The sequence below is a fragment of the Nannobrachium achirus genome, assembly GCF_963921795.1.
Source record: "Nannobrachium achirus genome assembly, chromosome: 7".
Lineage (NCBI taxonomy): Eukaryota > Metazoa > Chordata > Actinopteri > Myctophiformes > Myctophidae > Nannobrachium > Nannobrachium achirus.
This window is the reverse complement of record NC_137816.1, coordinates 46,507,224-46,524,743: the sequence shown is the minus strand read 5'-3', so window position 1 is coordinate 46,524,743 and position 17,520 is coordinate 46,507,224. Positions and strand designations below refer to the sequence as shown.

At 41.4% G+C, this 17,520-nt stretch overlaps 2 protein-coding genes across 2 annotated transcripts in view; both read left to right on the top strand.

Moving 5' to 3' along the window:
- LOC308288791 (SKI family transcriptional corepressor 1 homolog-B-like) overlaps window positions 1-1,455 on the top strand; it is a gene marked incomplete at both ends in the record, with an annotated part of 7,045 nt that extends 5,590 nt beyond the window's left edge. Inside the window, 2 exons of the mRNA XM_080730261.1 lie at window positions 1-26; window positions 1,358-1,455. The exon at window positions 1-26 is cut by the window's left edge and continues 49 nt beyond it. Coding sequence (XP_080586387.1) covers window positions 1-26; window positions 1,358-1,455 — 124 coding nt within the window. The remainder of the gene's footprint in view (window positions 27-1,357) is intronic.
- Window positions 1,456-10,975: 9,520 nt separating this feature from the next.
- Window positions 10,976-17,520, top strand: part of LOC308289188 (E3 SUMO-protein ligase PIAS1-like) — an 86,760-nt gene continuing 80,215 nt past the window's right edge. The window contains exon 1 of the mRNA XM_080730792.1: window positions 10,976-10,992. The gene's annotated coding sequence lies outside the window, so the exon portion shown is untranslated. The remainder of the gene's footprint in view (window positions 10,993-17,520) is intronic.

Genomic DNA, 17,520 nt, shown 5'->3' with positions numbered 1-17,520 from the left:
GGTCCAACAGCTGCAGATAGTTCGAGGTAGGAGTCTGTCTATAATGAATATGACATGAATATCGTTGTTGTCAGGTGGAAACCTTGTATGTCCAAAACCATGCGTTTTGTATTTATCATTTTAAAAATGGTGAAAATAGCCGATCTACAAGAACACAACGCCTCGCACCGCGAGGTGTTGTGTGCTTGTAGATCTGCTATTTGCACTATATCTTGTGCGACAGTCTTGTATGATGAAGCAGGGCTTTACTTTAGCAGAAACATACAAATTTGAAACGTGGAGATTCAAGGTTTCTGCCCGTCAGTGATGATATACACTTATACAGTATAGACTGAATGTACTGTCCATTTTTACTTTACGGAACAACAAAATGATATGGAATTAAGGGTGATAAAAATGGATCAAATTTGTACACTCTAGTTACAAATGGATAAATGAACACTGAGGATTTTACTATGTATAGGCCTATCAGTTCATTGAAATGGTATTTTCTTACTAAACTGTAAAAGGAAAAGTGACACTTGCATATTGAATTCTTGGCAATTTCTGTCCTGCCTCTTTCCTGTAAACTCAAAAAAATATGATTTTTTTTTACTCCAGATGAGTAAATTACGATATCAAAAGGGGAGAAATTTGAAACCCCAGTGTTTTGTTTGCAAAGGTTATTTTCGCCTAAATCATGCTCTGGAAAATTGAATAGACAGGCCATTATGTAGCGCTGTATCGCTTACATGCAGTAGACATCAACTAATGCCACCCTTTAAAGGATTGGTTTAATGTTACAGCAACACAGTAGTTTAAATACAGGGTTCAAGTACACAGAAGGGTCACTCTAAATACCAGGGGGCAAACAGCATACATTACACACACACACACACACACACACACACGCACACGCACACGCACACGCACACGCACCAATATAGCTAGTACCTCATACTTTCTTTTTCCATTTGCCCCCTTTTGAAAATAACGATAATGATATTTTTTTATTCATTTACTTTTTTGCTAGACACATTGTGCAGCGAGTTGGACCAAGAGAGAAAGGCTCGTTATGCAATACAACAGAAGCTAAAAGGTAATTTTTAGTAAAAAATTAAAATTAAAATTAAAACATGCAAAGATGAAATAAATGTCATCATTGCCTAACCATAAATATGCAAGTGCTACTTTCTTTTTCTTTCTTTTCGTTTTAATGATCTCCAATGGTCAACATGTAGTTTAATTGTATCAATTAAGGGAATTAGTGTCAGTGAAATTAAGAAGATGACAGAACGATACATAATGAATGCATGTTCACTAGCTGTTCAGACATGACATTTTTTTTCTCTAACTGATGGACCTGCCTCCTCCCCAGAAGCTCATGACGCCCTTCATCATTTCTCCTGTAAGATGCTGACCCCTCGCCATTGTACTGGAGCCTGCACCTTCAAACCCCCTCTACTGCCTCCGTAATGGATGGCCCCGCCCCGCCCCGCCCCAACCATCAACTGGCCACAGAACAGCTCATTTTTTTTAAAGCCAGCCAAATAGAGGTCCACCTCAAGAGTTCACCATGTGTTCACTTAACAACCTGTAACCCAAGGATCACCAACCTACAGTACACTCAACACGTGATTGATTTTAGAACTCGAGTGAATACTTTGATATCAGAGAGCAAACGATGACCCGGCTCCAATGAAAACGGGAGCTATGAATTTGAAAATCAGGGTGGATTTCATTTCATCTTATGAATCAGCTGGTTGTTGCTGATATCAAAGCTCTTTAAGATATTCCCAAACCCCACAGGAGTCTCTTTAAATCATAATCATCTGCTCTTTAGATATTATGAATTAAAAAAAATAAACTATAATATTTATCATGTGACAATGTGCAATGACTTGTATAAATGTGACATTCTAAGTTAAAAATGTATCCCATTATTTATTGTTTGTGGTTGTTTGACCATACTCTCTCCTTACATAATTATCTTTATTATTTATGTTGTGTTCTTTGCTTAATTTATTGTTTAGATTATCTGTTACATTGTAATTATATTGTTGATGCTAAGCACTTTAAATGGGCAACATTTTGGAATTTGACCATGCTGTAATCCTATACCAAATTATATGATCAAAAACATGTTTGGGTTTTTATTGTTATTTTATTTTATATTAGAGCACATTATTATAAGCACTTACAAACTACAACCATTCAGATTTGAAGTGGAACAATTCATAATTTTCTTACACTAAGGTGTGGGTCAACACACTGACTTTGTACAGTGACAACATACATACACATTCAGTCAATATTGAGCCATTCCTGTATATATGGCATCTCTTTGTGTTCTCAGCAGATTATTTGTTATACAAAACAATGCTCTCTGTTTCAGGGTTTTTTCTATCATAATATGTAAATTATTAAAATATTTCTTAGCAAGGCTACATTCATGCTCTGAAGCCCTGCATCTTTGCCATTACTATCACTGCATGGCAAAGTCGTTGAAGACGGACACTGAATATAATTGTTTCAATTATTAAACTGCCATTTATATGACTATACACATTTGTTTTCTTTGTTGACCCTGTTTTTGTTTCTAAGGAAAATCATTCCGGGCAGACACAAGCAAGCTGACTATAACATGTTCCACTCCTCATTTTAGGTTATTCCCATTCATGTCCTATGTATCCATGTCAATATTATTAAAATGTGAAGGCCATTTCCAGTTTTGTAATCAGTTTTTTTGCTAGCGTGAGACTGACATCTACTGGTCAATACACAGAATATCACCTATAATGAAAGTGATTGTATTTGAATTCAACTTGATCTCTTTCATTAGGCAATTGTATCAGACAGCGCATGACATGTCCAGCCAACTTATAATGTTTGACACTGTCAGGGGAGCCTGCTGATCTAATGGTGAAATCTAATTCTTCTGATGGGAGGACTAATAGATATTGATTACATGGCTCTTCAGATGGCTCTTTGGTCCCAAGGCACTACAGACTGAGACGGATACTCAAATAATGGCTGCGACGCAGAATGAATGTTAATTCTCTGAGACTGGTAATTGCCCTCCAGTAGGCTATACCAAAGACCAAAGTGCATTAACGGAATACTAACAAGGCATGTGTGCCATTGTCACATCATGGTTAAAAACTAAAAGTGCAGCTGTGGTACTGCGATTGATTATTTAATACATATATGCTATGTTTCCTGTTGTCCAAATAACACAGTGATAAGTTGGCTGAATGATATTCCCTCCTTTGACTACTTAGTTTTCTGTGTGATCGTCTGACAGCAAACGTCCTCCTCATTGCAATTATTTGTTGTGGGCATTGTGGCCTAAGGCCTGTGGGTCATAAGGTCACAAATGGAAAAACTAAAAAGTTCAACTGTGTGGCTGCATTTATTATGATAAACTGTGTGTGTGTGTGTGTGTGTGTGTGTGTGTGTGTGTGTGTGTGTGTGTGTGTGTGTGTGTGTGTGTGTGTGTGTGTGTGTGTGTGTGTGTGTGTGTGTGTGTGTGTGTGTGCGCATTTAAATATATGTTTTTTTGTCAGTAGGCCCTTTTGTTCTTTTGAAACAGTGTTTTAGCCTATACAGTAGGTGAAGAATGTATGAAAGGTTTGCTATTTTCATTTTGGCTAAAGAAGAAGTAAACCTGTCACATGTCCACAATTCAATAATTCAATTTGCCAATGTAGGAATGATGCCATGCCGATCCTGTAGCATATCCTCCAAATCTTTGTGTGATAGGAACTTTATTTTTTGTGCACTTGAACCCTATCCCTATTCTGTGTGTATTGAACATTAGCCAAGACCAAGAATAGCAATAGTTTTTTTTTGTCTAAAATACACATTAAACCAACAACCTACACTGATGATAGTTCTGTCAAACAAGTCTAACCTGTCTAAGAAATCTATGAACATTTTTATACACAATTTTATACAATATGTCGTGTATTGGCCTGAAAACATTGAATACCCCTGCTGTAAAGGATTGGACAGCAGGCCATACTGGCTACTGTTGTAATTAGACTTATGTCTTCATTGTCTTGTTATTATTACCAGTAAGACGCCTAAGGGCGAAAAGCTACCTCGCCCTAAAGGGCGAGGTCACGCCATGTCTTTGCCATCTGGCCAGTGATATATATCGGACCAGTAGGCCCTTATATGGAGACCCCTGGTACCCTTATACACCAGGGATCTCCATATGGGGCAGTGATGTCAGTGATCTCCATATACTGTATGGGCATAAAAGGGATTTGGTTCCCCTGGCATCCCAGGGATCTCCATAACTCCATGTATGGGCATAAAAGGGATTTGCTCCCCTGTCATCACAGGGATCTCCATATATGGCAATAAAAGGGATTTGGTTCCTCTGACATCACAGTGATGTCAAAGTGTGATGTCAGAGCGTTATAGTCAATCAACAAAAAAGACAAGCATTACCCAAGTATGTACAATTATAACACACACACACACACACACACACACACACACACACACACACACACACGCACACGCACACGCACACACCTGCTTTCTGACAAAAAAGCAAGTCTGCAAGTCTTATCACTCATATAACCACACACAGAGCAGGGATAACTACACAATTGTAGGCTTTGTTGTTTTGTTCTCAACTAAGAATATTGATTCATTGTTTGAACCTTCAGAATGGATGTAGTAGCCTATATGGGTACTAACATATGCTCAAATTCAAACAATCGTCACACATTGTTTGGAAATTAATGCACCAACATTCATTAATCGAACATAGAATATTGGATGGTCCGGAGGTGGTGGGGCATAGTATAAATTGGAATAGCTAAAAGCAGTGGTTCTCAAAGTCAGGTGTTCTTGGAGGGTTCCAGGGGATCTCCAGAAAAAGTAGTTAATGTAGCACCGCAATCATTTTTACCACTTAAGCCATAATGTTGGCTTTTCAAAAATAGCAGATCTACAAACTCCACTTCATGCCCTTTCCCGTGTAGGCCTACTTAAACTCTTTAAGTATTTTTAAGTATCTTGTTACATAAATCCTCTTTTCTAGATGTCCCTGGCACAAACTCTTTTCAGATGGATGTCCTCGGCCAAATACACATCATTTTGGGGGTCCTTGACATGAAAAGGTTTGAGAACCACCGAGCTAAAGGATCACTTTTAGGACTCATATTTGTTCCAGGTATTAGGGTGACACCTAGTGGCTTTTGTGTACAATGGCCTTCATGTTGTTGCTTTTTATGATCTGGTTGTAGGATATTAAATAAAACTAGTCCTGGCTTTGCCCGGGGGTGTGCGATGAGGGATTGAATTGAATGTAGGAGTCTCAGAAGTAGACCTAATACTGAAGAACCCAGACCGGGGCCTGTTGGGCAGAATAGTCACCTCCAGGCCTGGAATTTCGTCATTTTAGGGGCAAGTCTACTTGGCCTTTGGTGTTGTACATTTTTTGAGGTCACAAAGGTCAAATGTCATGAAGGCAAGAAGGGCATCAAATAAAACAAGATTTTAGTCCATTGAAATAATTTGTTGAATTTAAGGGTTAGGGATGATAACCTAATCTACAGTGGAATAGGTAAATGATGGTATTTACTGCACCAATCAAAGTCACTGGATTGGTTTAAAGATGGGGACTCAACAAAAGACACTGGTGTCTACATGTCAAGAAAGAGACAGAGGAGAAACCGCTGGGGCATTAAGGTCATGCCATTGGTTTGAGGGGCACAAGGCCAAACTGAGGGGCAACAACGGCCATGGCCTTCATGGCCTCCATGAAATTCCTACCCTGGTCACCATTGATATCCAGCAACTGGATATCAATGTTGTAGTAGGCTATCCCGTTGTATCCGTCTGTCTGGCTGGCACCTTTTTATGCACATATATGGTGTTCCGTGTCCAGGCCTGTGAAGTCATCTCCAAATTTGCATGCACGCACGCACGCACGCACGCACGCACGCACACACACACACACACACACACACACACACACACACACACACACACACACACAATAGGTGACTAAAGTCACTTCTGATTTCAGATAACATAATATCTAATCAACCCTTCCAGTGCCGATCCCAAACAAGTTCGGCTTTTTTTCGGCGAGAAACAATATTTGTTTTGCTATTTTACTTACCCTGAGCTGCTTGTAAAGACGTTGGTGGTCCTGGCTCCTCCTACGCTTTCCAACGAGCCGTCCTAGTGCTCCGACGATTTATTCCATTGAAAATGGCCAGATGCCAAGTTTACAGCCCCCCAATTTTTACTGAATCTATGCTGTCGGCGGCACGACGCTTCATGGGGTGCCGATCCCGAACTAGTTCGGCTTTTTATATAAAATGAATTAAATAATCGGAGGCCTCATCGAAGCCTGAGGCTAAATTTTCATCCAGGCCGCCCGGCGCGATCTGTTTACATCGGCCCGCGAGAGCGTCTCGCCGCCGAATCGCGCCGCCGAATCCAATTCATTCTCACATCTTTGAAGCTCATTTTCTCTGAACTCTGTTCTTATGGAAGCGGAAAAAGGTTTATTTATGGCTAAATCGGGCTTCTAACATGAGTGATAGCCTATGGCTATCTTGTAGCAATTTTCATCCGGGTCTTTTTCATGACACGCACGAACGTGAACACCCACGTCACTGCTACGTGGGTCCCCATATGTTACAGCGCTGGTCAATGGGAGTGACTCTGGCAAGGCGCGCGGTCTTTGGCGCCCTCAAGTGGCCTTGGCACCAGACCAGTTAATTAATCACTGGTCCATTTTTTGAAAATGCAAACTTTAAACAGGCATATTTCATGCCTCTTTTGGCCTGATGCATGCAACTTGCTTACACATGTTCCTTGACTCAAGAGGAACACATCTGTCTCTTTGTTCAGTAAGCTCCGCCCTTAGGTTTTATGCCATTTTGAGCTGCGTTTTTTTTAGCAATTTGCATGAAACATTCTACACACATCTAAGGACCTTTACCTAATGTCCCCATGAAGGATACGTTTGTATGAAAATATTAAGCGCCCATGAGCCAATAAACATTATAAAACGGCTAGCTTCGTTAAATAAAGGAAGAAAACTCATTTTTGTGGAATACTTTCTCCCTGCAGGTTTCCTGAGAATTCATTGGCTCACCTGGTAAGGGCTGTGCCCTGCACTCCGAAGGTCCCCTGTTCAAGCCTTACCTCGTGCTTCCGTCACACTCACCTCCCTTTGACCTCCTCCTATACGGGGAAGCCCGAACCCGGGTCACGGCACCAATGTAACAGAGGTGATCCGAACCTCCCCACCCGGCTTCAATCCCGGGTCTCCCGCATGAAAGTCCAATATCTTAACCACTAGACCAAAGAGACATCTCTTTAGTCCGGGGGAGATACTAGACTTTTGAGGCTTCAAGGCTAGGGCTGCGACTCTCTCCGTCACACTTTTAAATTGCATTGCACAAAACATGATGCCATCATGTTTTGTGCTTTTTTTGCATTCACCATCATGATGATGCATGGTGAATGCAAAATAAGGGGGGGATTTGTGTGGATGAGCCTCAGTCATTTCTTCCAATAGCTCAATAAAGGTGCATGCCTTTAACTCTGATGGTCACCTTTTCGAGTCTCACTTCGTGCAGACTTTGTTGGACAAAATTGTATTATTTAATTTTTCAACTGATTCTGTTAGGAAATTAGGTCTACTAGCCAGGATAACAAATCTACCATGATCTGCTCACTGCAAATACCCACAGTGGCCAAATCAAGTTGGGCTCCCAATGTCGACTTTGTATACAGGAGGAAAATACCCAGAAAAAAATCTGCTTTAAGTAGGATGTGAGGGGTCTAACTAGGGGTTTGTCATGATGCTGAATCCATTGCAAGCATTTGTTTTGCACAAAAAAACATTCATTGGCCCCAGAAAACGCCAACAAAAGATGATTTTTTAGATGACTCATCACTTTTCATCACTAAACCATCATTTTCTGGGGCCATTTTTAGCCCAAGGAATGTTTTTTGTGCAAAACAAATGCTTGCAATGGATTCAGAATCATGACAAACCCCTAGTTAGACCCCTCACATCCTACTTAAAGCAGATTCTTTTTCAGGGTATTTTCCTCCTGTATAGAAAGTCGATGGGAGCCCAACTTGATTTGGCCACTGTGGGTATTTGCAGTGAGCAGATCATGGTAGATTTTTTATCCTGGCTAGTAGACCTAATTTCCTAACAGAATCAGTTGAAAAACTAAATAATACAATTTTGTCCAACCTGAGTGTATTTTTTCCCTAGATTTACTAGACTACGTCTAGTAGTCTACAATCTCACTATGACTTCCCCCCCCCCCTCTTAGTCGCTCTATGTGTGCTAGATATATAACCACCTCAGCTGTGAGCCTGTGAAAAGCTGAAACCTGTTTCCCCTTCAGGAATTAGACCCTAGCCCAACCCTACCCTCCCCTGCCCCTTCTTTGTATGTACTTACTGTTTGTTTAGAATTACTGTTTTCCTTTTTTTTTTTTTTTGTTCTCTCATTTTTATTTTTATTTACATATCTACTGCATAGTAGGCTACTGTGTTCTATTCGTCTGTCATTCAATGTTATATGAGACTAGAATTTCGGGCCCCCGAAAAAATCTAGAGCTCGGGCCCCCTCCGGGGGCCCGAGCTCGAGCTCTAGACGCGACGGACTCTAGACGCGACGGACTATTTAGCTCTCTCTTTTTTTCTCTCCGTCTATTCTCACAGCTCAAATGAGTGTGTGCACTCGCACGTGCCTCTCTCTCTCTCTCTCTCTCTCTCTCTCTCTCTCTCTCTCTCTCTCCACGTGCTTCTGCACTGATAGTCTCTCGGAACGTGCCTCTCTCTCTCTCTCTCTCTCTCTCTCTCTCTCTCTCTCTCTCTCTCTCTCTCTCACTCACCATGGCGACGGGGGGCGAATCAGCGGACGGCTGTGCCGTGCATTCTACCGACAGCGGAGCTAGCTATGAGTTGAAGTGGACGTAAAGGGGGCGTGTATGGCCATCTACCGACATCGGAGCTAGCTATGAGTTGAAGTGGATGTAAAGGGGCGTGTATGGCCTTGGAAGTGGGATGCGGCTCTAAGAAAAATGTAATAGTAGATACTTTAATGGTTTCCTGTGGAAATAAGCTTAGTCTTTTCATGGATCTCCTTTTAGTAGACCTTGTAGGTCTACCAGTGAACTGTACCGTCATGAAACTGTACCTTTTTCCTATGCAAACTTCTAATAATGTCTTCAATCAATCAATCAATCAATGATTGATTGATTGATTGAAGAATTTAATTAATTATTTATAAATGGACTATTATTTTAAAAGGCTAAACTTTATGCTTTTCAGCTGATCTCAACTGGGCTGTTGTGGCTCGATGTGGATGCGCCTGTTATAGAAAATGCAGGTGGCCACTCGTCCAGGTGCCCAGATAGGCCTATCCCTAAAGGCCTCTCCATACTTCGACAGAACCGAACTTTTCGGTTGAAAAATCAACTTTTTTATTTTTTATCTTTTCCGAAAAAAAGCTTCGCTCCTGTTCGGAGGGTTGGCACGTTGGAAGTTGGAAGCGGTGTCACGCATTGTGGAGGTTATGGAGGAGGAGGAAGACGAGGAGGAAATGTTAGCGGAGGCAGAGAGGAGGAGGAGGATTTTGCCCTGCTTTGTGCGGCTGAGGAGGAGGCGAGCACATCTAGCCGTCGGCGGTATGTCCGCCCGCTGATACGGGCATGGCCTGTATCAGACTCTCGTTCAGGGGATGAGAGGGGCATGGCAGGGGCGTAGCCAGGAATTAAATTTTGGTAGGCGAAATGCCAGCCAAAATGCCAACCAAAATGCCAACCCAGCACCCCCCCCCCCCCCCCCCCCCCCCCCAAAAAAAAAAAAAAAAAAAAATCCCCCCCCATGGACGAGGAGGAGAAACAATTTTGAAATAATGAGAATGTCTGCCAGTCGTTTTGACGACCTTCTCGTCCTTCTGCGTCGTGTTGCGCCGCTCATTGAGCATGCACCGACACGGTCGCAAAGCAAAAACAAAAGCTAAAATGTACAGTAGCCTCTCATCACCATGCAGGCTTTCCAATGTACAGTAGCTGGGGGGGGGGGGGGGGGTCCAAGTAACCGACCAATCACGTTTGCCGTTTCACCGAACCTGATTTCGGCGAGTGACAACATCTCGTGCAAATTTCAGAACTATTGTTCGGAGAAAAAGCATTCCAGAACTTTCGAGGAATTCAATTTTATAGTTGAAAAGGACCTTTTGACCGAAAACGGCGGTTTCGGTCAAAGTATGGACAGGCCTTAAGGTAGCCAGATAAGTCGACCTCTTTCAAAGTCGACCCAGACTCGTTTCCCAACGGGTCTGTGGCCTTAAACTAGATGCAGATTAGACTAAAATCAAATCTGTGCTTCTGGGGGTCCCTGGAACAAAAAGGTTTGCAATAGGGGTCCATCCTTGGAACAAACTATTTTGAGATGGGGGTCCACGGCCAAAAATACATTTTGGGGGTCATTTTGGGGGTCCTTAACCACTGATAGGCACATTCTACAAATGTCTTCTAAATCATAACAATTTTCTGAAAAAAACGTATGTGGCCATCGGTGTTTCTCAAACTTTGTCATGTGAAGGACCCCCAGAATGATATGTATTGGCATTCATCCCTAATGCCCAGTTGGTTTTGGTGTCCACTGTCCACCTGACCTGTTACCGACCCGTGGAGTGGACATCAGTAGTAGACCTACTAATACCTGCACGAATATTCAAAAGTACAAATTACATACATTTTCTCTTTTAATGTCACTGTATTGCTGCTGTTGTTGTAGACTATTTAGTTAAATTACTGTGTCCTGTCCACCATCACTGCCTAATAATATAATGCAAGTGTCAACATTTCTAGTCATCCTGAACGCACCCCGCTCATTATGCGCGCGCTCACGCGACGGCGCTCCGCGCGTCCCAGTCACGTGACGCCGCCTCATCACGCTTGCGCACACAAATACAAGATGGCGGAGAGTGCGGAACTGAAGGTAAATCGCAGCTTGAAATCATTATGCATTTACACAGTTGCCAAGCCGTCTGAATAATGCCAACTCGCTATTATCCTGCGAAATTAAATCTTTAGAGAAGCGAGGTGTTGTCGGCGGGGGGTTTTAATGCATTGGCAAAAGTGTAACTTTGTTGAATTCCCTAGCGTGTGGAAGACAGCGCGAGCATGTTTTTGTTGACATTGAGAGCTGCTTGCTCTCCGTTAACGGTCCGTTGTGCTGTTAGAAATCATGAGCTCTAACAGTGGGGTTTCAACCCTTTTCTTATCGAGGTCCATTATGTATTTGGCATTTGAGCCACCGACCACCATTTGACGAGATTAAGCCTCAGTCTCACATACAAAACTTGGAATATCATGTTGTTGTCGTTGGATAAGATTTTGTCCACAATTCCATGCTGTATTGATGTTGGTACCATAGGAGAGATAACATGCACACGTTGATGAAAATATAAATTCTTCTACATTCTCTAATTGTGTAGACTTCTTATAAATTAAGTAATGCAGATGTTTAACAATGATGACTCTTGAGAGCGTAAACATGAAACCAAATGGACCTGTACGGGTGCATTTGGTTTCATTTTACACTTTCGAGAGTTAAAGATCTATAAGGGTCCTTTACATTTAATTTCCAACTCTCCATCATTTAGCTGGGGACCACCTGGAACCCCCCTCAAGGACCACTGGTGGTCCCCGGACCACTGGTTGTGAAGAACCACTAAGCTATAACGTTACACTAACACTTGTTCTCTAGTAATGACATGATAACTACACATGAAACACGCTCTGATAGGCAAAGTATTAATTTGAAATAATTAGTTGGCGTTTTTATTTTTTAGATGGCAACATGTTGCTGGTTGCCTTTCAACTTAAGTTGAAATACCTATTTGAACGTTGTGAGAATGCATGTGACGTATGGTTACATATTTCTATCATATTTAGTTATTAAGATAACGTTATTGCCTTGCATAGTGAAGTGATGCCATCTGCTCTTCTCACCTGTTGAATTCTGCATAAACAAAATAATGTGGTTTTATACATTGGTAACCTGACTTGACTACACATTCATGAGCACCAAGTAATTACAATGTTATACAAATAAACGTCCAGTTTTTAATTATCTAATTATTACGAGCCGATAGTGAGTCAGACAGCGACATGTCATGCACGTGTTCCAACTGTGCAGGACAGGTTGGTAAAATGGTGACAGTCTGAGCTAATTTAATGATATAGATCAGTGGTCCGGGGACCACCAGTGGTCCTTCAGGGGGTTCCAGGTGGTCCCCAGCTAAATGTTGAAGATTTGGTAACCAAATGGACCCTTATAGATCTTTAACTCTTGAAAGTGAAAAATGAAACGGGTCCATTTGGTTTCATTTTACACTCTCAAGAGTTAAATTGTTGTTTAACAGCTGCAGTACTTTTAAAGGGGAAAACCACCCATTTTCAATATTGAACTATGTCTTTAATTTACCATAGAGGAGTTGTGTGGAAATTTAAAAAAGGTCCCCCCCCCCCCCCCCCCCCTCCTTCTGTGTTGCTTAGAACTGGAGGATGGATTTTGGGTTTGTATTGTACAGTACACAGTGATGACATCACACCAGTGTATATAAAATAAAAATATACACAATTAATAATTGTTATTTTCATCAATGTTTGTTATGTTTCCTAATATGATATCACACAGGCATTGACACTAAGTAAGGCTTGACCACCTGCCCCCAGCAAGTAAATAAAACGTGCGGGCAGGTGAAGTTTGCTTTCAGGTTGGCCGACCGGGCAAGTGCTCATTTGAGAGGGGACACAAGTCACGCAACCGTCTATAAACACAACACAAGATACAGTATCTGTCTAAACACCTGAACGTGGCCAGCGCACGGCCAGCGCACAGCCTCAAAGAGTAATGAAATAAGTGTTAAATTGAGTGGTAATTAAAATCTTACCTATTTTATTATGGACGATTTACTTTTCGGGCAAGCGGGTATGACCTTTGGGCAAGTAGAATATGACCTGTACTTGCCAGACGGGCAAGTGCCTCTGAGACCTTGGTGTCAACCCCTGCCACATCAATACAGCATGGAATTGTGGACAAAATCTTTGGGTCTGATAAAATAATATTTGTTGGGTCTGAGAGGCTAAATCTCAAATGCTGAATAAATAATGGAGCTTGATATGAAAATGGTAGAAAACCACTGATATAGATGGATATAGGCCTAGGTTTGGTTTAGGATCGATTTGATATTCTGTTTCTGTCACACCGTGGAATTCAGAGCAGAGTTGTTGTGTAGTTGGTGAAGTGCGTTTCAGTCAGTAGGACATGTATTCGATCGATGTATAACTCTTGTGGTCTGTCTAGCAATTATTGATATGACTACCGTAGTTAGTTAGTAGGCTATAGTCTGTTTATAACACATTTCTCCAGCATGTTTCCATTGTTTTCCTGCTTGGCAGTTGAGGATTCACAGAGGCTCTCAGCTCTGAGCATGGTCTTACACCCAGTGGTCATTGGTCCAATCCTGCATTGTTATGTCGGTTAACATCGCATGACAGTAAATCTGGGAACTCACTTTTGATAGCTTAATTTTATTAATGATGACACAGCAGCAAGCCAGCAACACCTCGGTACCCCATACCTGTGCTGCTGTGTCGTCATTAATAAACATGGAGCTATCAAAAGGGAGTTGGTTGCGAGCCCTCTTTTTCTGTTCCTAGTAGTACTGCTTTGACAGTTTTGGCTCAGCACCAAACAACAGAGGATCATGGATGTGCGTTATTTTTTCTTTGAATGACAGTAAATCTGGACACATGGTGCACATGCCAAATTGGCAGTGAGTAAAATAGGGATAATTACATAAAAATAAATAATAATAATAATGTAAGTGTTCCCTTCTTTAAGGGCTTTTAATAATATGCTATTAATTCTCGGTTTTACCAGTTATTTGCAAGTCACCTGTTCTATATAGCCTATTTTGCCAGTACAGTAATTGAGTATGTCGGAAAGCGAGTTAAATTATAGTTTAAATGCTTCACATAGGGGGCATTTATACCCTCTGGGGGAGATACTACTTGTTGTGAGCTTAACTACAGGTCTTACTTTGTCCATCTCAGATTGCATTTGTTGCTCTGCTCCTCCAACTTAAAGGAATAATTCACCCAGAAAAAAACCTTTTCGATCAATTCCTCAACTCGCGAAGCCTGAATTCATGCATATTCTTTATTTGTCACATTCCTTCATGGTGACTCAATGTAGCATAATGGTGAATGAATGAAGGACGAATAAAATGATGATGAATTGAAGAAAATAGGAGTTATAACAACAGCAAAATTATCAGTTTATAAACTCCAGTACTGCAGTGTGTTCTCAGATTATAAATCTCTAGTATTCAAGAAAAAAGCAAAGGAGGAGGGCTGCGGCAAGTCTGTGTAAGATAAATGGCATGTTGGAAGGTGCTCTTTTGGTTAGAAAAGAGGGGAGCCTTCGAAGTCAGATCAGTATCTTCCAAAATAAAACAAAAGCTTTAATTATAAAGATTAGTTCATCTTTGAACAATACATTATCTATTTATAGGTTTTATGTTAAAATCATTGTTAAAAGATGAACTAGCCTTTTATAAAACTTTTTAAAAGATTGGAGTCTGTGCCCTCATTACATCCATACAACAAAGGCGGGCACATGGGGTTCAACACAGCTGAGTTCACGCGCACGCGTTCGCCCAGGTGTGTGCGTCGTAACTAAGCACAGTCATGAGACTGTTTATACCGGAAGTGTTAAAAATAGTAAGTTTCTGTGGAAATGCAGTGTTTTGAAAGTAATGAGGACACAGACTGGATACAAGACACAGATTATACTGCAAGAGAACTGTTGGGAGTTTATACACAGATTTCTGATATAGTTTTACTGTTAATCCTGGACCGCTATTTCGCTATTTTCTTCATTAATATTATTATTTTTTATACTTCTTTCACCGTGAAGGAATGTGACCCAAAAAAAATGTCTATGTTAATTCAAGGCTTCATTTACTGACAGATGACTAGAAAAAGTGCTCCTCAGGAGCAGCCAATCAGGATGGAATATGAAAAATCAAACAGATCTGTCTTGATTGCATGACTATAGAGATCACGTGTACTGATTTGCATAACATTTTGGTGAAATCTGTAGGGGTCTGCCTCTGCCTCCTGGTGGTGCTATAAAAGGCAGAGGTTTTTCCTTTTCCTCTAGGGAGTGCGCATACAAAGTTTTTACACAGATCGAGATCGGTGCACAACGGTGCAGTTATAGGTAAAAACACAAGTCGGCCTGTATGTGTGCAGAGAGGCTATTTAAAACACAGATCGATCTGGCATCCAGAGAGTGTGAGTGTGTGTAGTCTTGCGACGAACGGCCCAACGGTGCTGGAGATTAGCTGTTCACAGACAGACAGACAGATGGACACACACACACACACACACACACACGGACGGACAGACAGACAGGGTGCAAAACATAGTCTCGGCCATGCCTTTCGGCCTGGCGGAGAGCCGGAGACAAAAAGTCATTTTGGGGCGTGAAGCATTCCTTTAAGGAATTCTCTGAATGAGGCCGTCTCTTTCTCCTACTCTCAGTGCTCTCTTCTGGTATTCTTTTTTCCTCAACTTCATGTCTTAAACTCTTAACAACTTTGTAAATAAATAAATAAATAAAATCATAGATACAGTAAGTAATGCATTACTTGTCTGTGTGGATAAGTAAACATTTTAGTGTGTGTGTGTGTGTGTGTGTGTGTGTGTGTGTGTGTGTGTGTGTGTGTGTGTGTGTGTGTGTGTGTGTGTGTGTGTGTGTGTGTGTGTGTGTGTGTGTGTGTGTGTGTGTGTATGAGTCTATGAGAGAGAGAGAGAAAGAGAGATACACCTATACACCACGTTAGAATACACAAGGGACAAATATGCCAAGACAGCCAAGTTCATCATAACAAAGACAATATGAAACAGAAATGTACACTTCACAGGAACAGAAGAATAAGAAGTAAAGAATCAGACAGACAATTGCAGGTCCAGTCTATTTTACTGAATTCTCAATGCTCAGCCTGACAGAAGGTGTGAGGTAAGCCCAAAGGTTGTCATGTGTGTTGTTGTGCGAAGGAGTGATTTGAACTCATCCCTGTTGAAGTTGAGTTGAAGCTGCTCATCTTGCCATTCGTTCTGCCTGAAAGCTTTCTCTGGCTCTGTAATAACACAGTATGAGTAAATTAGGCACTTCAATGTCTGCGGGTTTGCTTGGCCTCATTCAAACTTTGTTTAGCCCCCAGAACGTGGGATATGTTGAGATTATTTCATTAGAAGAGGTTGAAGTTCCATGGGCTGGACACGATTTTCCTTTAATTTAAAATCCAAGCATATGGTAGCCCGTGTTGTGTGAAGAGTTAGGGTTAGAACTCCAATCACCAACATTTTGTCTTAACCATCTTCTCTCCACTCTGCAGCTGCTGCTGCAGTAACCTGTCAATACAAATGAGTGTCTGTGCAGTGTGCACTGGCGGCTTCCAGGTGGAGACAACCAGGCTATTTGTACAGCCAGTGGCTAGGTTAATCCCTAATGATACAGGCCCTTTCATTCTGCATTGCTCCCTCCTTTAAGCACCTGCCTATTTCTGTCGTGGTCATTGTCATTATCAGTGCAGTGTTATTTTAGGTCTAGAGTATGAGACGTATGTCTGTTCAGAAATCACTAAAGTACTTGATGATTGTTTTCATCTTTTTATATGTTGAGATGGGTATGTAATGTATGAGTGTTTGTCTGGTGTGTGTCACAAACTCAGGCTGGTTATTATACAGTACTTTGATTGTTGAACTTCAGTGCATCGTCTCAGAATCCAAATGCCTGGACACGTAAAACTTGTACTGTTGTTTGATGGACTTTAAGTGTGCACGCAATCGCTGCACACAACAGAATCTTTGGAGATAGTGACACAATGCAAAACATGACATTGATACTGCATGACTTATCTTTGCAATTATTATCCCAAAACATACAGTACTTTACCTAAATACACAAATTAAAATGCACAGCATGGTCAAGGCCAAACTGCGTTCTTATCTCCCTGTAGAGGTAATAAACCTGAATAGATTAAATTTGAAAACTACTCCACTCTGTTGTTAGAGCAGAGGAGAGCACAAACCAAAGATGACAGCTTCATCCTGCTCGCTGGAAAGACAGCAGGTCATGCTTAAAATGCAACAACGAAGAGGTTGTGTGGTACTAAGTATGTTGTTTCGGGCCTTAGAGAAGTAGTAGGAGAATAGTTTAAGTATTCGAGCCTCAATCAGAACCCCCGTTTGCCAATTTTGTAGTGTCTTTTTATTACTTTCTTGACATTGAATAATGCGCAGCAGCAATTAGGGTTCGATCAAGTCATATCAGAGTTATTTATAACTAAACAAGGCTTTGTCACAACAAGGTGGAGCTGTGAAATAGCTGCCCACCACCGGCAGGTGAGTCGGTAGGATACAACAGCAGTGAAATCACAGAAAACCT